The sequence below is a fragment of the Neoarius graeffei genome, chromosome 19 (genome assembly GCF_027579695.1).
Source record: "Neoarius graeffei isolate fNeoGra1 chromosome 19, fNeoGra1.pri, whole genome shotgun sequence".
NCBI classification, from domain to species: domain Eukaryota; kingdom Metazoa; phylum Chordata; class Actinopteri; order Siluriformes; family Ariidae; genus Neoarius; species Neoarius graeffei.
In genome coordinates this window covers 23,270,014-23,291,583 of record NC_083587.1, presented here as the reverse complement: position 1 = coordinate 23,291,583, position 21,570 = coordinate 23,270,014, and the positions used below count along the sequence as shown (strand labels likewise).

Genomic DNA, 21,570 nt, shown 5'->3' with positions numbered 1-21,570 from the left:
AGTTGCGCTTTGTCAAGGATCTCTCCAAGTAAAAGACTCTGTAATGCATCAGTCCACAAAAGAACTGATTGCGATTCAAAATTGTGTAGCACAGAAGGGTGAACAGCTCGACTTTTATTTGGATTTGGCTTGCTGCTCCAGTGCAGAAACCTCAGACATTAAACATGTTTTGGCTGAAGTAGTACTTCACCAACACCCATCCAAAGACCCATCAGTCAGCCAGATCTCTTAAAAATGACATTTTTGATCAAATGAAATCAATTCGATTCGTTAGGGTTGTTCTGATGGCTGACGGTCATCACGATGTTGAGCATAGCATCATGATTTCTCCCACAGCCCCGCCAATTCCATCACACTGTTTCACTCTAGACATCATATGCCAATTTGATAAACATCACCCAACCTACTATTAGTGCTTAATAGCTTATACACTACTGTTCAAAAGTTTGGGGTCACTTTGAAATGTCCTTATTTTTGAAAGAAAAGCACTGTTCTTTTCAACGAAGATCACTTTAAACTAATCAGAAATCCACTCTATACATTGCTAATGTGGTAAATGACTATTCTAGCTGCAAATGTCTGGTTTTTGGTGCAATATCTCCATAGGTGTATAGAGGCCCATTTCCAGCAACTCTCACTCCAGTGTTCTAATGGTACAATAGGGGTGTTCACACGGCACATATTTGCATCGATGCTGCACTGATGTATTTTGTTGCGATATATCTTACACCGGTGTAAATTTTGTGGAGCATTCACACGTCACAACCCTGCTTACTAGAGAGAAGCGTGCTAGCACCGGTGCAGCCCCACTTGCGTTCACACGGCAGTTTTTGCGACCATGCAATAGTCGCAAAAACTTTATTACTATCATTTCCTTTGATAGTAATAAAGTTTTGATATCATTTCCTTTTATTATGATCATTTCCGATAGTAATAATGCGGAAATGAAATATGCGCATGCGTGAAAATGTACTTCCTTTTCCCGGTTGTCATGGCATCACCAAGCGCTGGGAAAACAATGTGGATGAAGACACCAGTGTTGCCAGATACTGCTGACGTTTTCCAGCCCAAAATATGTTCAAATCCGCCAAAATGCACTTAAAACCGCCCAATCTGTCAACACTGGAAGACACGCAGTTCTGTTGTTGTTGATATTCGCCATTTTGGAAGCGGAAAATACCAGGATGCAAATTATGCAATGCCCGTATGTAATCAACTCTCCTCACGCGTAGCGAGTCTACCCCTGTAGCGTTCAGACGTCCCATTTTATATCGGTGCTGCCCCGCAAACTAGCATTTACTCCGGAGTAAATTTCTTAAACCACCTCCCGAGCAGGGTTAGATTTGCACCGGTTTAAGCAGCTTTCAGGGGCTACACCGGTGTAACTTTGTACCGTGTGAACGCTCTACCGGGGCAGCCCCGGTGCTACACCGGAGTAAAAGTTGCCGTGTGAACACCCCTAATGTGTTTGCTCATTGCCTCAGAAGGCTAATGGATGATTAGAAAACCCTTGTACAATCATGTTAGCACAGCTGAAAACAGTTGAGCTCTTTAGAGAAGCTATAAAACTGACCTTCCTTTGAGCAGATTGAGTTTCTGGAGCATCACATTTGTGGGGTCGATTAAATGCTCAAAATGGCCAGAAAAATGTCTTGACTATATTTTCGATTCATTTTACAACTTATGGTGGTAAATAGAAGTGTGACTTTTCATGGAAAACACAAAATTGTCTGGGTGACCCCAAACTTTTGAACGGTAGTGTACAGAGAAATGAATTCACCTCATGACGCAAAGTCATGGCTTCACCTCGCTCCTTTCTCTCTCGTCGTCTGTATAGGAAGTGAACGCACTTGAATGCGAGATCCAGCTGCTGAAGAATCTCCGTCACGAGCGCATTGTGCAGTACTACGGCTGCCTGCGTGACCCCGACCAGAGGAAGCTGTCCATCTTTGTAGAGTTCATGCCAGGGGTATGTATGTCATCATTCGATGACTGTACATTTATACACAGACCGCATCAAGTCAATGCAGAGGTCATTATAACATGGCTTATCATAACGACTGACCTGCTACGTAACTTGATGTATGGTTCTGGTGAGCGTTTTGGGGTTTTAGTGACTCAGGAAACGTTTTAATCGTCTGCTGTCTGGTACCTTTATTAATGATTATTATTAGTCACTGGTCCACCCTTCAGTTGTTCTTGCTCTTATACAAGCAAAAAAAAAAGCACAGCATAATTTCTGATATCACAGGAAGTAACCACGACTAGGATCCGACTGTGAAACAGTAGATATAGCATTTGTTAGCACTGCAGCTTGGTTTTATAAGTTCATTTTTTCAATAAACAAGAGCTTTAACAAGACTCCGGGTTTTTTTGAGACTAGCTTTAAGAGTCTTGACTCATGGTGTCTGGAAAAAGGGCGAGGGATTATATATTTGACCAAGATCTCTGGCAGGAGCTGTGGTGTCGCTCAGAGCACACACACACACACACACCATGTTCCCTTGTCAGGACAGGACACAGCATGAGAAGAGTAATGTATCAGTCAGAAATGTTTAAAAGCTTGGATTTATTATAATAATAATAATTAGTTCAACACTTCTAGACAAAAGGTTCCTCAAGGGTTCTTTACAGTACTAACAGCGCTAACGTTTTTCATCATCTAGGGTTCTCCATCCAGTTTTACAGATACAGCCAAATAACCCCATCTGAAACCAAGTTTTCTAAGAGTTTCAATTTATTGTGCTATTCATCATGTTTCATGTGTGTAACGTGATGATGAAAGACAGAACCCACTGAGTTCCAAGACTTAAAAGAAAAGAAATGCCAGAGATTTATTTGACGTTTGCATTTTGGCAGGAGTGAAAGCTTTATATGTTTTCGAGAAAATCTTACTATTGTGGTTGAATACAAGACGTCAAACTTAACAGAGACCAAAAAGGGAGGTGTTTTTTTTAGTGGACAGAACAAGAAGTACAAGAACCAGGACTTCTTTATAGAGGACGAATAACAATGTCCTTTTATTGGCACATTTAAATCATAAACGTCGTCTCTGGACTTCTGGAGAGCTTTTGTGCTCACTGGGATCTGACGCTATGACTGAGAAATAGATTTACAAATGCATGGTAAATCCCTGTTTCCCAGTTAACATGATTAAAGTAGGGAGGTACACAAAATTATGTCATTTATGTTTTAAACGATGCTGATTTTGGTGCTAAGTTCATGTTTTTTTGTTTTTAAAATGGAGGTTTTCTCGATCATTCTGAAAAGAAAAACTAATAAAATGCCCAGTATGGTAAAAGTTAGATGATCACATCGTACATGGAAAATTTATCCCCAGAACTAGCATGTTGGCTAATTAGGCTAATAATATTTTGTGCAAAACATTTTTGTTTTTGGTTTTTTTGTGACAAGTTCGGGTAACGTTAAAATAAATTGTTCACGCAAAATCGTGACTAAGATGCAAAGGTGCTTGTGTCAAGCTGGAACAAAATCAGCCTACTTCCAGGTAGCTAGCCGGCTAAATTGCACATTGATGTTATTTGTAAATTTGTGTAGTGTCTGATCTTGCTATAACTAGCATTGGTTAGCTTGCTATGTCTGGTCATTTGTGATTAAAAGGATAGCATTTAGGCCACCCATTTTTTTATCTTTAGGTTCACGGATTTTTTCAACATATTTTTGATGTCGGTCGAAATAAAAATAAGTGTCCTTGTCCAATTTTTTTTTTGCATGGCAAAATTTCAATTTCGGATTAAGATGATAAAATAATTTAAATTCAAGAGACACACTTTACACACACACACACACACACACACACACACACACACACACGTATATACACAACCCCTGGCAAAAAATATGGAATCACTACTCCTGGAGGATGTTAATTCAGCTGTTTTACTTTGTAGCACAAAAAAAAAAAAAAAAACAGATATGACACAAAATTATTTAATTTAACAGCTGAACATTCTGGCTTTGTAAAATATACCTCAAAAAATTAAATTAATTTTTTGTAATTAATGGCACATTTTTTTTCAAGATCAAGTAGAAGAAAAAATGATGGAATCACTCAATGATGAGGAAAAAATTATGGAATCATAAATAAAAAAAAATCACAATTAGTACTTTGCTGTACCTCCTCTGGCTTTTATGACAGCTTGAATTCTTTGAGGCGTGGACTTCACTAATGAAAAACAATATTCTTTATCAGTCAGGTTCCAACTTTCTCATATAGCAGTTGACAGATCAGCTTTGCAGGATGGAGCCTCGTCATGGACTTTTTTTTCCCCCCAATTTCCACCATATATTTTCAATTGGATTGAGATCCAGACTGTTTGCTGGCCATGCCATTGAGTTGATCTGCCTTTCCTGAAGAAAAGTTTTAATGCTCTTTGCTCTGTAGCAAGATGCATTATCATCCTGAAAAATGACTTCATCACCACCAAAAGTACTTTTGATTGATGGAATGAGAAAAGTGAAAAATTTCAATGTACACCTGTGCATTTACTGTAGAGGGAATGACTGCCATCAGGTCCTTTACCGGACATCCAACCCCATATCATCAATGACTGTGGAAATTTGCTTGTTTTCGTCAGGCAGTCATCTTTATATGTTTCATTGGAACAGCACCAAACAAAAGTTCCAGCATCATCTCCTTGGCCAATGCAGATTCATGATTCATCACTGAATATAACTTTCATCCGATCACCCACAGTCCACGACTCCTTCTCTTTAACCCCTCTGTAACCTTGTTTTCTTCTGTTTAGGTGTTTAACGTTTGGCTTTTCTGTATGTAAATCCCATTTCCTTCAGCCGATTTCTTACATTTTGGTCACAAACATTGACTCCTGTTTCTGCCCGTTTGTTTTTCATTTCTTTTCTTGTGCATTGTCTATTTTCAAGGCATCTTGCTTTGAGTTTCCTGTCCTGACGCTTTGATCTACCTGTATGTTTCCCTTTTACAACCTTCCCATTTTGTTTGTACTCGCTCCAAATTTTAGACACAGCTGACTGGAAACAACCAACGTCTTTTACCACACTCCGTGTTGAATTACCTTCTTTAAGGAGTTTTATAATCCTTTCCATTGTTTCAACTGACAGCTCTCTTGTTGGGGCCATGTTTTCTGTCAATCAGCCAGGTGCAGCAGCTCATTCAGGTCTACAAGCGCTCTCTTTTAACTGCAGATTAATTTGCACATTTAGGCTTGTGCGGATATTTGTTTTAGAAATGCAAGTTATAGCTTGATTCCATAATTTTTTCCTCATCATTGAGTGATTCCATAATTTTTTCTTCTACTTGATCTTTAAAAAATGTGCCATTAATTACAACAATTTCATATCATTTTTTGAGGTATATTTTACAAAGCCAGAATGTTCAGCTGTTAAATTAAACAATTTTGTGTCATGTCTCTGATTTGTTTTTTTTGCTACAAAGTAAAACAGCTGAATGAACATCCTCCAAGAGTAGTGATTCCATATTTTTTGCCAGGGGTTGTGTGTATATATATATATATGCACATTGAAGGCTGATACGTTCGTGCTACTTGATTCGATAGGACTCTCTGTGGCACCATCCTCTTCTAATTCTACAATCAGATACTTGCAGCCAAAATCGCGAACTAACGTTATGGCAGGCGTATTCGGCATCGCGCTCGTTACATCACCACCTTCTTTCTGAGAACCAAAGATCATTTTGATCTTTTCATTGTTTACTTTCAATGCTTGAGAGACGAAATCGCCCACTTTTTGGTTAGTGAGACAGTGAAAAGACTTTTCTTTACCACACTTTATGCTTACGTACAGTTGAGGCAATAGCTCGGAATCCATGCCGTCAGCGTCGCCATGGTCAGCACGTGGCTGACACTGTCGTAAAGCGGTTATAAATACCATAAAAACATTCAAGTGAATACTCAGTGTCGTAAATAGTTTCGTTTTCAGACTCGGCGGAAGTGGATATATACAACACACATTGTCGTTTGTATTTGCGATTCTAATACTTTTTACTTAAAGAAATATGACCTAGTACCAGGGATACAGTGCTGTTATAAGAAAAATATGTGACTATTTTTTTTTACATTTCTTTTTGTACGTTTCGGCGGTAAAAATAAAAATACGCACAGACTTTTTATTTTTCTAGCGGTAGTATTCAACTGCCGTCGGCGGATCCGTGATCCGAAAAATCTAAAATAAGTCGCCTTATAACAAGAAAGGCGCTCGGAGAGCGCAAACCTCCGCCAAGGACAATAGTCGACTCTTCTATAATTTGCAAACCTGCAACCATATGCAAACCTGCAACCAAAGTAAATGGTTTCCAAAACCATTACAGTTATGGGCCTTCATGTGAATCCCAGTGGATTACTGATACCTGTGAATGTGGATTGTGATATGGAGTCATCGTATTTCTACACTGGTTATGTTTTATCGCTGTTGAACTTTACTGCCATCTACTTGCTTTTAAGATGTATGGCATTGTAGAGCTCAGACTTCTGCCAAGACCAAATGCTGTATCTTGTAACATTAGTTAGATCCACTCCAGCATTTTAATGGGTTCTTCCTTGGCCCATGCTACACCTTTCCGCCAAGTTTCAATGAAATCGGGTCGGTAGGTTTTGCACAGTCCTGTTTATAGACAAATAAACAGACAAACAAACCGCTTTGCAAACATAAGCTGTTTAGCAGAGGTCAAAAGATAATGCTAATATTTTACATAGTGAGAAGAACGGCGTGGCAATTATATGAAAGTTTAATTTTGATGCATGCCTATAAAGTATAAAGTGGATGATGTCCATACAGATATGTATTATAAATACGATACCGATGTTAAAATAACAGAGTTAGCATATTGTGCAGCAGGATTAAGAGATCATTTGTGAGGGTAAGTGGCTGTGGAGGCGCTGAGTCGGCTGGAATTTGCGTTTCTCGGCACAGACCTCGAGGAGACATTGTTTCCATTATACAAGGGCAAAAACAGGAAGGCAAAGGAAATGCAGGACACGTTAGCCTGCTTGGATCGGATAGTCAAAGAAACACACAAACACACGGTTTGGGAATAGAACCGGCTCTATATCTGGACAAACACCTCAACACACTTCCAGTTCCAGCTGGGTAAGCATGTGGAAACTGGGCTCTGTGTGAAAAACACGATGAAGGACACGTCTTGGCAGATTCTGCTTTCTTGTTTGCGCCGTCACAGGAGTGCTCTGTTTTTCTTTTCGAGTAAATTATGGGATGTTTTTCCCCCCCTAAAGTAAATGTGTACAAAATATAATTTGACACCCTACAAAACATGTTGTTTTACTATTGTTCAGTTGGCAGAGATTTGCAACATGAACGTGAGCTACAAGTATGACAGATGGATCTAGAAACATCTCCATGTTCTCCAGAGGGAAATCCAGCTGCTGAAGAGCGCAGGATATTTAAACACACAAACTCGCCTAATTTTAACTTGTACCATGGTGCTGTTGAATTCTCCAATCTGATTAGTCAGAAGATGTTGAACATGGCGCCAGCTGTAATGCATTCGTTTGTTCTGATTCAGCGATATTGCATCTATAGCAGACCTGGGCATTTTCCGGCCCGCGGGCCGCATCCGGCCCTTTGGTTCATTCTGACCGGCCCGCGTAAGGTTAATTAGAAATTACAAAACGTATTTCCTAATTTTACCTCACGCATGGACTGAATGTGCATTGCTTTTATTTTGAAGTTGTGTTCAACAAAAACGCAATGCGCGCGACATGAACATGACATGAAATCCCACGAAACCTAATCCCGCGATAACTACTTCCGTAATTTGTCCAGACCAACCACAAACTTGTACGTCATCCTTCAAACGGTCCAGCCAATCACACAGTGTGACATCACCAGCAGGCGCCGGAGCCCGAGCCGATCTGTAGATCTGATACCGACACCGAATCGACTGATGATCATCTGTCAGCTGCGCTTCGCATCTCCACCTCAGACATTTAACCTGACTCTGATGCACTCGTTAAAGACCAACAGAGACGAGATTTCTCTCACTGAACAAATAAAAAACACCAAATGAGGTGATTAGACTACAAATGTGGACATCATTATTATAATATGATGTATCTTGCTTGATATTTGGAGTAGAAAGACAATATTGTGATGTCTTTATTGTGTTTTGGGGTGAATGTGACTGAAAAAAATGGTACAAACGTTCACATTTTGTTAAGCATTGTTTTGGGAAATTTGATTGAATAAATGACATTTTTTGTAAGGCAACCTCGTTTTTTCCATACTCTTACCAGCCTTAGCAGCTTGTAAAAACTGATATTTATTGCTTTATATAAAGAAATACAATTAATATTATGCAGAATTTAGTTCAGCCTTATGGTCCGGCCCTCCACAAAATTTTCTGTTTCTCATGTGGCCCTATGGAAAAAATAATTGCCCACCCCTGCTCTATAGTAACAACATGCATGTAGACTTGTAAGGTGGATGCTCCACATCAAAGCTTGTTAATAAACAGATATTTTTTTTTAAAGTCATTTTTCATTCAACAATGAAAAACATGTAATTATTGATATGGTGACGTTTTCTGGAAGGATATTTATGTGCATATTTATTTATGGAAGGAGTCTCCAGTGTCGGTGCTTTTTAACAGTCAGAGGTAAAGCTGTTAAGTTTTCAGATACGGGAAATGCAAAATGTTGTGTTTTGTGGTTTCTTGGTAACAAGCTGTCTTATTAGCATCAACAGAGAGGAAAAATGAGATGGTGAAGAAAGCCCTTTTGCAAGGTGATAACATAAACGATAGCAGGAAGTAACTTCTTAGGGGATGTCCCACAACGATAAATGTAGCTTTCCGTGGATAAAAAAGTATGATGATGTGGTGTTTTATAAATTTAAAAAAAGTGATTGTGGAGAAATTACTGCGGAGGAGGAATAAAACACGCCATTTTTGGACCAAAAGTGGCTTAAAAAATAATGAAATGAAATGTTTCAACACTAATCAGTGAGCCATAATTAATGAAACAAAGTCAATATTTGGTGTCAGACGACCCTTTGTTTAAAAAAAAAAACAAATAAATAGTCGTCTCAGGTCCAGTGAGTGCAGTTTTATGTGGAAATGAGCTGTAGGTTTTACTGAGCATCTTACAGAACCAGCCCCAGTTCTTCTGGACGCTTTGACTGTCACACTCGCTTCTTCATTTTGCACCGAAACCCAGCAGCCTTCATTATGTTTTCTTTTTTAATCTGAAAAGTGCTCTCTTATGGAATATGCTACTCAGATACAAACTTTTTTTCTTCTCTCTCTCATCATCTCTCATTATCTCTAGCCGCTTTATCCTGTTCTACAGGGTCGCAGGCAAGCTGGAGCCTATCCCAGCTGACTATGGGCGAAAGGCGGGGTACACCCTGGACAAGTCGCCAGGTCATCACAGGGCTGACACATAGACACAGACAACCATTCACACTCACATTCACACCTACGCTCAATTTAGAGTCACCAGTTAACCTAACCTGCATGTCTTTGGACTGTGGGGGAAACCGGAGCACCCGGAGGAAACCCACGCGGACACGGGGAGAACATGCAAACTCCACACAGAAAGGCCCTCGCCGGCCACGGGGCTCGAACCCGGACCTTCTTGCTGTGAGGCGATAGCACTAACCACTACACCACCGTGCTGCCCAATGTAGAAGTCATAACATAGAAATCTATAACAAAGTTTGTATTAAAAAAAAAAAGGGTGCCAAAGACTTTTGCACAGGACTGCGTGTGTGTGTATATGGCGATATTCTTGTTTATCATGTTCAGCCACCAAAATTCAAAAACGGATAAAAGGTGCATGGAATTGGATTGGTGTGATTTATAGGGACCCTTTATTGGGATATTAAGAACATGTAAACTATTTATGGTGTACTACCAGACAGGGTTGTGGTGCAGCAGCTCTTAATTGTTTGCTGTAAAACGTTTTTTGCTCTCTGGATTGTTTCATTGTTATGGTAACGTATTTTATTGGAATGAAGTCACATGGACTTTTTGGTGATTTTATATATAATTTTATGTTATGGCTTCAGATTTTCATCATACACTCCATCCAACAACCTCATCAAGATTATTGTACAACAGATTGTATTTCCTGACTCTCTGCTGTTAAAGAACATTATGCCCTGGTATGTGTATACTGAGTGTGTGTGTGTGTGTGTGTGTGTGTGTGTGTGTGTGTGTGTTTTCAGGGCTCGATAAAAGACCAGCTAAAGGCGTACGGTGCTCTGACCGAGAAGGTGACACGCAGATACACCAGACAGATCCTGCAGGGAGTCTTCTACCTCCATAGCAACATGATCGTCCACCGAGATATCAAAGGTAACTGCTGCAGAATACACCACATCACAAACGGACCACGTTTCCACAATACACAACATATTCATCAGACTATCGAGATTTTAGGTTTGTTTTTTTTTTTGAGGTTTTCACAAGCCTACCTATAACATTTGCCTAAAATATTGTTTTCCATTATTGCTATTTAACAAAGAGTAAAATTCAAAAGAAAAAATATTCATATAATAAATAATAAATACAAATTATGGTATAATGGATCCTTATCATCCAATCAGATACGTGTTGCTATGCAGTTTGACATGACGCTGCGACGTCACTGGTTATTTATTGATCCCTGAGGGAACTTGTTTTGTCTGCAGCAAAAAACAAAAACGGGACACAATAAATGACAAGGACACAGCAAGACACGAAGTCTTATAAAGATACAGAGATGCATACAGTATTTATTTAAAGTTATAGGGTGTTAAATTCAGGGTAAGATCGAGTGTCAGATAAACTATAGCATCAGTAAAACATTAAATATAATTAAATGTATATAATTAAGTAAATAAATTAATATTAATTTGAAAGTGTGGTATGGAAAATTATTATAATAGATTTAAAGGGGAATGGACATTAAAATTTGTCCTAAAACTGTTTCCATATCGCGATCTAGCATAAAATTTGCTTTCTTTTGATATACAGCAAGCTAGTATCCAAATCACAAAATCCAAGATATTTAACAATAACATCGGCAGTAATCGCTATCTCAGTTCGTTTTTTTTTGCTGCCATACGATAATCTGGGCGCCATATTGTGACGTCAGCGCAGTAATCCACTCCGTGTAAACAACAAGGAAAAGCAATGTCTGACTCGGATGTCAGTGAAATTAGCGTGGATTTGTCCGAATTTTCAGAAGAATTATCTGATGATAATGGGTTAGAAGAAAGAGAACTTTCACAGGTAGGGCTGGGCGATATGAGAAAAAATTGTATCACGATATATTTTTTCAAAATTTTCGATAACGATATATATCACGATATAAATCAAATCACCATTTTTGTATTTTCTTTAATTTTCTGCTCAAAATATGAACATTACAAATTAGTAGTTCCTTCCTAATTAACAAAAATAGCTTAACAAGCCTTCAAGTTTCACAGAACCAAAACAAACTGGATGCACATTCTTTTGTTCTTTTTGTTCAAATGAATAAACTGAAACTGAAAAATAAAAACTATATACCATTGTTAATCATTTGTGCAAATTCTAGCAGCTTTCAAATAAACATAAAAGACATATTGACGTGTAAACCTTACGCTGCAAGGAGAAAAAAAGTGCAATCCTGTACGTCAGTGTGTTTAAGGTTTTGTGTAACACTTTGTTGTATGTCCGATTTTAAATATCCAAAATACCTCCACACAACCGAAGATCTCTGGCCCTTCTTTTCAACGATGTCCTCCAGGGCAGTGCTCTGACTTTCCTGTTCAGAACTCCGGTCAGTCGGCTTCTCGCTCATTTTTATAATCGCTTTGTTTCACGCTTTGTTGGAGAAATGCCGCGCTCCTGCAAACTTCACCACAGCCATGCTGTGCGTTGCTGCTACACGTGTGTGTGTTTGTGTGTGCACGCAACCTAACTTGACGTGGCTCTCTTCCAACTGATTGGTTATGTGCGGTACTGTTTAGTTATGATTGGCTATTCACGTGTCTGTCAAAACTTCGGATGAAGTAATTTTATTGAAGGCGTAGGCTTATCGTAGGCATATCGTACGTGTCTAATTTCTAATCGTAGAGATTTTATATCATGAATAACATCGTAATCGTAAAATCGCCCAGCCCTATTCACAGGTTCAACCTAGAGATATTCAACCATATCGATTTGAACCATATGTGCCAGATACAGAACTCGAAGTGTCTGATGATGATTTTTGCTCCATGCAGTCCATGCAATGTCCTTTCAGCCATGTTTTTCTCCGTGTCATGGCTGAATCCTGAATGACTCCTATTTGTATAAATAGGGCACTACATAGGCAGCAGTGGTAGTTTCTTTTTCCCTGACATGGAAGCGCACTTGTATACTGAGGAGGAAAGCAATTTGCATTACAGCCGTGAGGCGGCTCGGCTTTCCCTTTCGGGCGCTCTCGTTTTCTGTTAGAATTTGGTAAAGAAAAAAATAAATAAATATTATTTACCAGCTTACCGGGTCCATGAACATAAATCTGACAGCTGACAAGGTCGGGATATAAACGAATCGAATACAAACCACCCGCCGGGACTCCTACTTATGCGGCTCCAGCTTATCCTTGAAGCTGGAGCCGCAGCTGGATGAAGCCGGCAGCGCGCAGTGATGAGAAGGGAGAGAAAATAGCGCCAAGCGATTTCGAGGTCTGACTTTTTATTTGGCAACGGTTTTGTGATGCAAATATATCACTCTTTTGAACACATACTGTTTTGAGACGAAAAACGTTTTACTTTCGTGACCCCAACAAACTTGCCGGACTACTTTCGTCTGGACCAAAACTGGACAAGAACTAGACTCACAGGATGCTGTCAGGGGTAAGTCAGTGTGTTTGCACGACACTATTGATGGGGATGCCATACAGATTCATGTCAAAAATCCCGAACTATCCCTTTAACATAATATTTTGTGAATGTTACATTGAGCACGGGTTCGTTGTACTTGTTTTGTCCATAGATTCCTCATATGCGAGTCCTTTGGAAACCTAAAAAGTGTCACATTGTGACTAGGAATATTACAGCAACCTGCAGCAACACATCGATTCGGCATTCTCACATAATATGTAGGGGAATCTACAACAAAAAAAACGATTCTGCAACTCAACGCGTATAAAGGAATGTAAACATTCATCCGAGAATTTTCCTGGTTACTGCGCTGACGTCATATCCGGCTTCTTCCTGGCGAGTAGAACGGTTTTCGGCGGGGTGCTTGAATCTGTGATATTTCGAACTATTGTGTCGATTTGTAAAAAAACGATGTGTTTACTGATAAAAACTGCCGTGTATTGGTGGACAAAATATTATAATCTTTACGAATAAATGAACTTGTGTTGGTCCTTTCTGTATCCCTTTAAAGGCAACTAAAATATTACATTTATATTTATCCATTTAATGAACACAGATACATGGACAGATAGACATTTGTTCAGACAGGCATATGGACGCAGAGGCACGTGGACAGACCGACACATACAGTAGGCCCGTGGACAGACAGAAGACACATGGAGAAACAGACATATAGGCACATGGACAGACAGATATATGGACATAGACACATGTTCAGACACATTGGACACATGGACAGACACACATATTCTGACAGACATAGACGGAGAGAAACACAAGCACATGATTCCCAAAGCCAGAAATACAAAATGTATCCTTCAGGATTGTTCTTTTTATGCCATTCCTTGGAAAAATCCTGCCACTAATGAGGTTCTAAGTGGTGAAAATTCTCACTGGTTCATCAGAAGGTTCTTGGTCTGAGAACCACTACCTGTCCTTACAGCAAGACAAGGCAGTGTTGGTGGGAAAGGAGTGGGAATGCTGAGATCTGAATCCAGAAACTTCCGTTCACTTGCAGTGAGCCTTAACGCCCGAGGCACGATTGTTTCATAAACTGTGAAGTGGGAAAATCCCTGGTGCTGCATATCATAGCCATATGCTAAGAATACACCTCTTAACCACTCCGTGTCAGATACTTGTGAAAATATCTTTGGTCTGACGTTCTCTTGCATCAGACAACAGAGCTGCCTTTTGCTCTGGCCAAAAGAAGCAGGAAAAAGAGAAACCCTGCATTCCTTCAGCCCAAACTCATCAGACTCCTTTTTTTTTTTTTTCCCTCCGTAGACAACCACATAAATCACATTTCTCCGCCAGTCCATGTTAGCATTTGCTTCCATTACACACCAGATAAGTGTGCAGTGTTCGTGGTGCGATATCAGGCAGCATGTGTGCCAAGATTAAACCTCAGGCGTTTAATTGATTTATGTCTGAGCGAGCCGGGCTTTCACATTCCCATAACAAACCCAAGTCCTGTGGAAATATCAACTGAAGCAAAGAAAAGAGAATGAGGTACCAGGTTCCCCTTTCTTTCTTTCCTTCTGTCTGTCTGTCTGCATTCTGTCGTCAGTTCGGTTACACTCCGAGGGTGTAGAGGATCTTGTGGCTGGTGCGAATTAGTCACTGCTCAAACAAGCACAAATCTCACAGGCAACATGCAGGCCAGTCCGATGGAAAACAAGTCTGAATGGAGGCGTGGGAAGAGAGGAACGCACGTCTCAAACTCCAAGTAATAAAATCTTAAACCCAAATAATTATGTCTTTATTAATCATTCCAAGTTGCTGTCTGAATGCTTGGAAGCGGATGTTTACGTGTCTTGCTCCAACATTCCAACCCAAACTTTGGGAATTGGAGTCCAGAACATGGAATGATCTTAAACTGCGTGAAGGGAAAAGTTATTCTGTTTGTTCAAGATGGCCAGCTTATATAGGAACTTTGTAGTGTTCCTGCTTGCCAGTCAGCTCTCCAGGACTGGCTAGTATTGCTGTGATTGACAGGGGAAAGAGAGGATGGAAAAATGTGCTTCCTTGGCTCCTTTTCTCGGATGTACATGGCAATGTGTTGTAGTTCCATCGTATCCTAAAAACATCAGTGAAAAACTGAATGCAATTCTGTTTAGCAACAACGCAAGACTAAAGATGGTCTGCGTTCTAATAACACTGATGACACACACTAACTTGTTACAGCTTTTCAATTTCATAGTGTTCATCTGGGAGGCATCTGAGTAAGGCGTGTGTGTGTGTGTGTCAGGTGCTAACATTCTGAGGGATTCCTCCGGAAACGTGAAGCTGGGAGACTTCGGCGCCAGTAAACGCATTCAGACCATCTGCATGTCAGGCACAGGCATTAAATCAGTCACTGGCACCCCCTACTGGATGAGTCCTGAGGTGATCAACGGAGAAGGTTATGGGCGCAAAGCTGACGTTTGGTAATGACCTTTTAACCTCCAACTTTTCCCTTGATCATTACTGAATATAAGACGTAGATGAACAGATTCTTTAACAGCATTAGCAGTGTATTGGTGAATGACTGGCATGGTGGAAGTGAGCAAATGTTATCTGGTCACTTGAGATAATCAGTAATATATAAGTGGTTATTATACATGGAATATTTTCGATAATTTTGTGTCTCAGAACATCACTAATTACTACCAATACTAATAACTACTAAGGTACTAGTATTAATACTAATGCTATTATTGTTGTTGTTGTAATTTATATATCAGCTATAACATTATGACCACTGACAGGTGAAGTGAAAAATATTAATTATTTTATTACAGTGGCCTCTGTCAAGGGGTGAGATATATTCGGCAGCAGAAAAGAGAAGAGTCAGTTCTTGAAGTTGATGTGTTGGAAGCGGGAAAAATGGGCAAGTGTAAGGATCTGAATTACTTTGACAAATTGTGATGGCGAGATGACTGGGTCTGAGCATCTTCAAAATGGCACATCATCTGGGGTGTTCCTGGTATGCAGTGGTTAGTACCGAACAAAAGTGGTCCAAGGAAGGACAACCGGCGACAGGGTCATGGGCGTCGAAGGCTAGCCCATATGGTCCAATCCCACAAAAGAGCTACTGTAGCACAAACTGCTGAAAAAGTGAATGCTGACACTTTTCTGTTTTAGCCAGCATTCACTTTTTCAGCAGTTTGTGCTACAGTAGCTCTTTTGTGGGATTGGACCATATGGGCTAGCCTTCGTGTCCCATGTGAATCAATGAGCCTTCAACGCCCATGACCCTGTCGCCGGTTGTCCTTCCTTGGACCACTTTTGTTCAGTACTAACTACAGCATACCAGGAACACCCCACAAGATGTGCCATTATGGAGACGCTCAGACCCAATCATCTCGCCATCACAATTTGTCAAAGTAATTCAGATCCTTACACTAGCCCATTTTTCCTGCTTCTAACACATCAACTTCAAGAACTGACTCTACTCTTTCTTGCTGCCGAATATATCTCACCCCTTGACAGGCGCCGTTGTTTGCTGGTGACCGATTAGCATGATGATTGGCACACATGCCATAATATATCAGTAATACTGCATAAATAGCATTAATAAATAACACATTTTTTTATATTTTATTTGATTACTTTATATAATATTTGATTTAGCATTCTTTATTATTATTATTATTATTATTATTATTGACAGTCATATTTAGATTTTTTTAGTTAAGAATTACATTTTTTGTTATTATTGCTTCTTTAATAATAATAATAATAATAATTGTATTTTATTTACGTAGCACCATTCCAAGGCCTAATTTGTTCGTGCAAATGTAAAACGCATTAACAAACAGAACATTAAAGCCAAAACAACAACAAAAAACCCCATACCATATGAGTACTTCTGAAACACAACTACAAGCTCAAAAACACAACAGTAAAGTCTCAAACCCAGCAACAAAACAGACAACAACAAATTAAGAAAGGCTTCACCAACAGCAAAACCAAAAGCTTTTTGTCTCTTTCTTTCTTCTCAGGAGTGTAGCTTGCACGGTGGTGGAGATGCTCACCCAGAAGCCACCATGGGCCGAATACGAAGCGATGGCGGCCATCTTTAAAATCGCCACTCAGCCTACGAAGCCCAACCTGCCTGAGGGCGTATCGGACGCATGCCGGGATTTCCTACGCCAGGTCTTCGTGGAGGAGAAATGGCGTCCCACTGCAGAGGTGCTGCTCAGCCATCCGTTCGTCCAGGGCGGCTTCTGATGCAGTCCGGAGCCTGAAATGCCCGGAGATGCCCCCTGTGCTAGTCCACTTCTGCCCACTAACGATCACCACTCTGCCTTGGTCCGGGGGAAACTGGCGCGTGTTCCAGCGCACACAGAACAAAGCAGACTCCTCAGCAAGGGCTGTGAATCTCACAGTGTGACATTCCCACTACACACACACACACACACCCATATACAGCAGGCATAGCACTAAGAGGCTGTTGTTTACAATGACATTCAAACACATAAATAGTGACCGGTCTAATTGGTTTTGCACAAAAAAGTACACAAGAGGAAGGTTTAGAGCTTGGATTAGATTTTATTTCTCTTAGGCCAAGATCATTACGTTTCATCGTTACACCATGTAAGAATGAGGTTTATCAGGACCACTAGTCTCATACTAATTCATTACTGATGGTGGCTGGAAGGTTGAGAGTCCAAATCCCAGAGAGCCATGACTCCGCCATTAACCAAGACCCTCAGTTTACTCAGATCTACACTCAGATTGGATTAATAACCGATAAAGTTAAAGGAACACCTTAGTTTTTTTTTTTTTTAAGCATAATCTCTCCATCTGTAGCGTATACTGTATGTGATTACTACAAACAAGAACTTAACGCCTATTCAGATTGGTTTACACTTACATGGGGATAATATAATTATTACCGGGGTATGTTTGGGATTTTAGTCGTGTCTGAATCCGACGCTGGATTTATGCGTTCAGAAAGAACACGCTGTATTTTAGCTTCTATAAAATGACCAGGAGAAAGAACCCCAGGTAATATATTCTGTCTGAATCGATATGCAAGTCCATTATATCCATCATGTGGGAAGATCATCATGTGCCACGCCCCCTACAACATGCGCTTATAAGGATAGCACTCCCACACGTGGATTTTTTTTTTTTTTAATGCGATAGTCATGTGTACATTTATGATTTATTATCTCCATAGGAACTACCGAACGGCGGGGGGACCTAATCCCATCCGAACAGTACTTCAGAGACATTTCCCTGTACTGACCAGAGAAAAGAAAAACTGTTCACTCCAAACTCGTATTAATGGAAGCCTGAGCGAGGTTGTTGAGTTCCACAAATATGTTTAAAATATGAACTCTCCAGTCATCTCGATAATTATTGGCACCCTTTGGTAAAGATGGGTAAAACGGGTGGTTATGAAAAAAATGTTATGTCCTCTTTGTGGTTATGTCATCTCACAAACACACATGCATGACAGAAATCTAAGCTTTACTTGACGTACATTTATTCTAAGGAAATAAAACCCTTATCAAAATGTATTTTAGGTCATTTTAATTATTGGCACCCATAGAAATTCTGAAGGTTGCGAACATGACGTAAATGAAGCGTGTTCGTATTTATATTCAATTGTGTAGCGCGAGACAGTAAGAAGCAATTCCAGGTTATTGTGTAACCGTAAAATAACAGATTTATTGGTTGAATTTAGTATGTTTTTAGATTTCCATTAGAAGTGAGTTCTGAGAAAATAGTTGCTCTGGTGGGTGGGTTTTTTTTTTTTCCCCCTCCTCAGTAACAAGTAACATGTCATTTGAGGTAATCACTCTCTCTCTCACACACACACACACACACACACTACAGTGGTAATACATCGAGATTACATTGAAAAATAATGGAGTACCTTATACTCCATTACTCCAAAATAATACGTTGAGTTTGCAGAAGTCAAATATCGTGAATAAGAGTTAATTTTTGGCTCCCGGCCATGAAATACGGCTTGGTAGAAATGCAACCGAATAAATGTTTACTGTCTTTAATATCTCCAAAACCACTCCCAAACCCCTGGGGTGCAATTTGTTCATAATGAATTTAGTGCCGTTGATCAGAGTCCACACCAGCGGCCTGGAGCGAATCGATACTGTAAGATACTCTTTGAGTAATTTCTCTTAAGCTCACTGTGTGATGGTTAGAATCTAACCAAGGGAAAAAGAAAAAAAAATAACACAGAGCCGCACTTGTACGACCACCAGAGTGGTGAATCCAGAGGAACAGACGTGCGTTTCTTCCATCATGCGAGTCCACACTGTGCTTTCAGCTAACCATCGTCATGGATGATTATTATTTTTTTTAACATATGACGTTAATAGCTTGTTCAGTTATTCGGCGTTTGGAAACACTCGCATTACAGTCGCTGTACGTGGTTGTGCATTTTGACATGCAGGATAATCAGTTAAGGACTAAAGAAACTTATTTTTATAATATAAATGTGTGTCAGCAGTCTTTTTTTTTTTAAATCCTGGTCTTTGTATTATTTTAAAAGAATGCTTACTGCATCTAAGCAATAGTACTGAGGGATGCTATAGTGTGACTGAATCATCAACTTATCAATCATTCCTCCTAAGTTCAGTCATTTATTCAGACCTAAGTGTATTCTTAGTGTCAGAAACAACCAAAGAGCACATTTGCATACAGTATGCAGCTATACCTGAAGGTTAGGTCTGGATTGTTTTGTTGTTGTTTTTTTTAAAATAATTATTACAATTAGGGGTGTGATTGTACTGCTGTGGTGCAGGATGTCACCTGGTTTTCAGTTTTACACCAAATTATCATTGGCATTATGCATTACGCATGAAATGTATCCAAATCCGTTCCCTGAAAATGCTGAAAAATACTTGCTTGAAACTTGATTTCACAATCTGTTCTGAAATGCTTGGACCCCTAAATCACTGCTTGCAGCTATATTTTTATCCGAGCGCCATTGTGGCAGTGTTAGGACATTTAAAGTCATAATTAGTGACTAATGTCTCAAAAACCATTTATAATGGTTTCCGCAATGAGCATATCATAATTATTCACACCCTTTCACCCATAGGAAATGTGGTATTATTAAGAAACTTTGAGCTGATTTTTTATTTTTTTTTTAAAGAAAGGCTTGACATCCTTCAGTGAAGACTCAATCATCAGTGTTTTGTAGGACTCGGAAAGATGCGTCACTGATTTGTCACTGCAGTTTTTTTGTTTTTCTATACAGAAACATGTCCTCCAGTCTATTGATCACCGTGACCTGTGCCTTCTCCATAGGAGCTGTTCTTTTTTTTTTTCTTTCTTTCTTATGTTTTTACGGAAATGACCACAGTTGTCTTTAATGGTGCGTTCACTTGTCCTTGTTAAAGACCATGAGTGATGCTGTATTTTTGACATACAGACTTACTAAGGTGATAAAGATTGTATTGTAAGTACAGAGCTTATAGGAAGCTAGACACCTTTTGAAAATCATAAACTGATGTTGAGACCAATCTTGAAACATTTTCCATTGGGAATGAATTCTAAAATTGAAAGCAGTGCTGCCTGTGAAGTGAATTATAATTGCAAGGAAACAATGGCAAGACTTCGTTTCATCCCCTAACCAACCCTCACCCCTTTGCTGAAACTATATACACACCTATTAGGTTTTCTTTATCTATATAAACTTCTTAAGTAATAGTGGTGGATCTGAGATGATCGTGGTTTTTTTTGTTTTGTTTTTTGGCTGGGGCCGGGGCTAAGGCCAGAAATATCCTGGCTGGAAAAATGTAAACTTAAACTGAAGCTAGCCAAATCCACTACATAGGAATATCAGACATTTTGTCTAAAGTATCTCTGAAATTGACTGATTATTACAGATGTACAGTAGGTGCACTTGTAAAAATGACAAATTATATTTAGTTTTAAAAAATTATGCAAGTAATTAATAATGTACCAAGACAGGTATGAAACACCTGATACACTCCTACAATCTGTTGTACAGTATCACCAGTAAGGAAGAGACCAGAAAGAAGACAAATATCTATGCGTTTGAGGGTTGATTTAGAAAAGTGTTAAAGTTCTGTCACTTAAACCATTGAACCGAGTGCCAGATCAGTAACTCTGAACCAAACCTACTAAAAAGGTGTCTACGTTTTCTGTAAGCACTGTACAGATTGTACTGCACTTTTTACAAGATGTTTTATTGTATTCCAAATACTTTAGTCATGATATTACCGAAACTTTGTAGAGCTGGATTTTTTTTTTCTGAGTAAATGAAGAAATGACCTCTGAGGTTTTTGAAGGAGGCTAGGAATTAAAAAAAAATTCTTTATTGCCTTTATGATAAAACCAGAACACATTTATTCTGAAAGTGATTTTGTACATTGGAATAAATAAAGGAAAAAGGAAAGGTTTAAAAAAAAATTGTGGTCTGTAATTTATTGCATTTCAGGTGATGGGAGACTGGTCTCATGTTTTAGAACAGGAGGAGATTTCCATTTCCTTTAGAGAAATATCCTCAAATTCCTGCTGAATTCTCGAATCTGGTTGGTCAGAAGGTGTCGATTAATTTTCTCCAATTGTGTGTGTGTGTGTGTGTGTGTGTGTGTGTGTGTGTGTGTGTGTGTGTGTGTGTGTTTTCATGGCCAATGGGGGGGCTCCTTTATACATACCCAGGAATATTTTAGGTCAATATTAAAGAGAAGGCAGGTTTTTAGTGATAAACTG

At 39.4% G+C, this 21,570-nt stretch overlaps 1 protein-coding gene across 3 annotated transcripts in view; it reads left to right on the top strand.

The window, feature by feature from the left end:
* The window catches only part of map3k22 (mitogen-activated protein kinase kinase kinase 22), a 108,527-nt gene extending 87,282 nt beyond the window's left edge, over window positions 1-21,245 (top strand). For 2 of the 3 annotated variants that reach the window (XM_060899885.1, XM_060899884.1), the window contains 4 exons: window positions 1,838-1,969; window positions 10,204-10,333; window positions 15,119-15,296; window positions 16,854-21,245. In XM_060899885.1, coding sequence (XP_060755868.1) covers window positions 1,838-1,969; window positions 10,204-10,333; window positions 15,119-15,296; window positions 16,854-17,082 — 669 coding nt within the window. In that variant the 3' untranslated portion in view covers window positions 17,083-21,245. The remainder of the gene's footprint in view (window positions 1-1,837; window positions 1,970-10,203; window positions 10,334-15,118; window positions 15,297-16,853) is intronic. The other variant, XM_060899886.1, reaches the window with a different exon arrangement.
* Window positions 21,246-21,570: the final 325 nt, after the last annotated feature.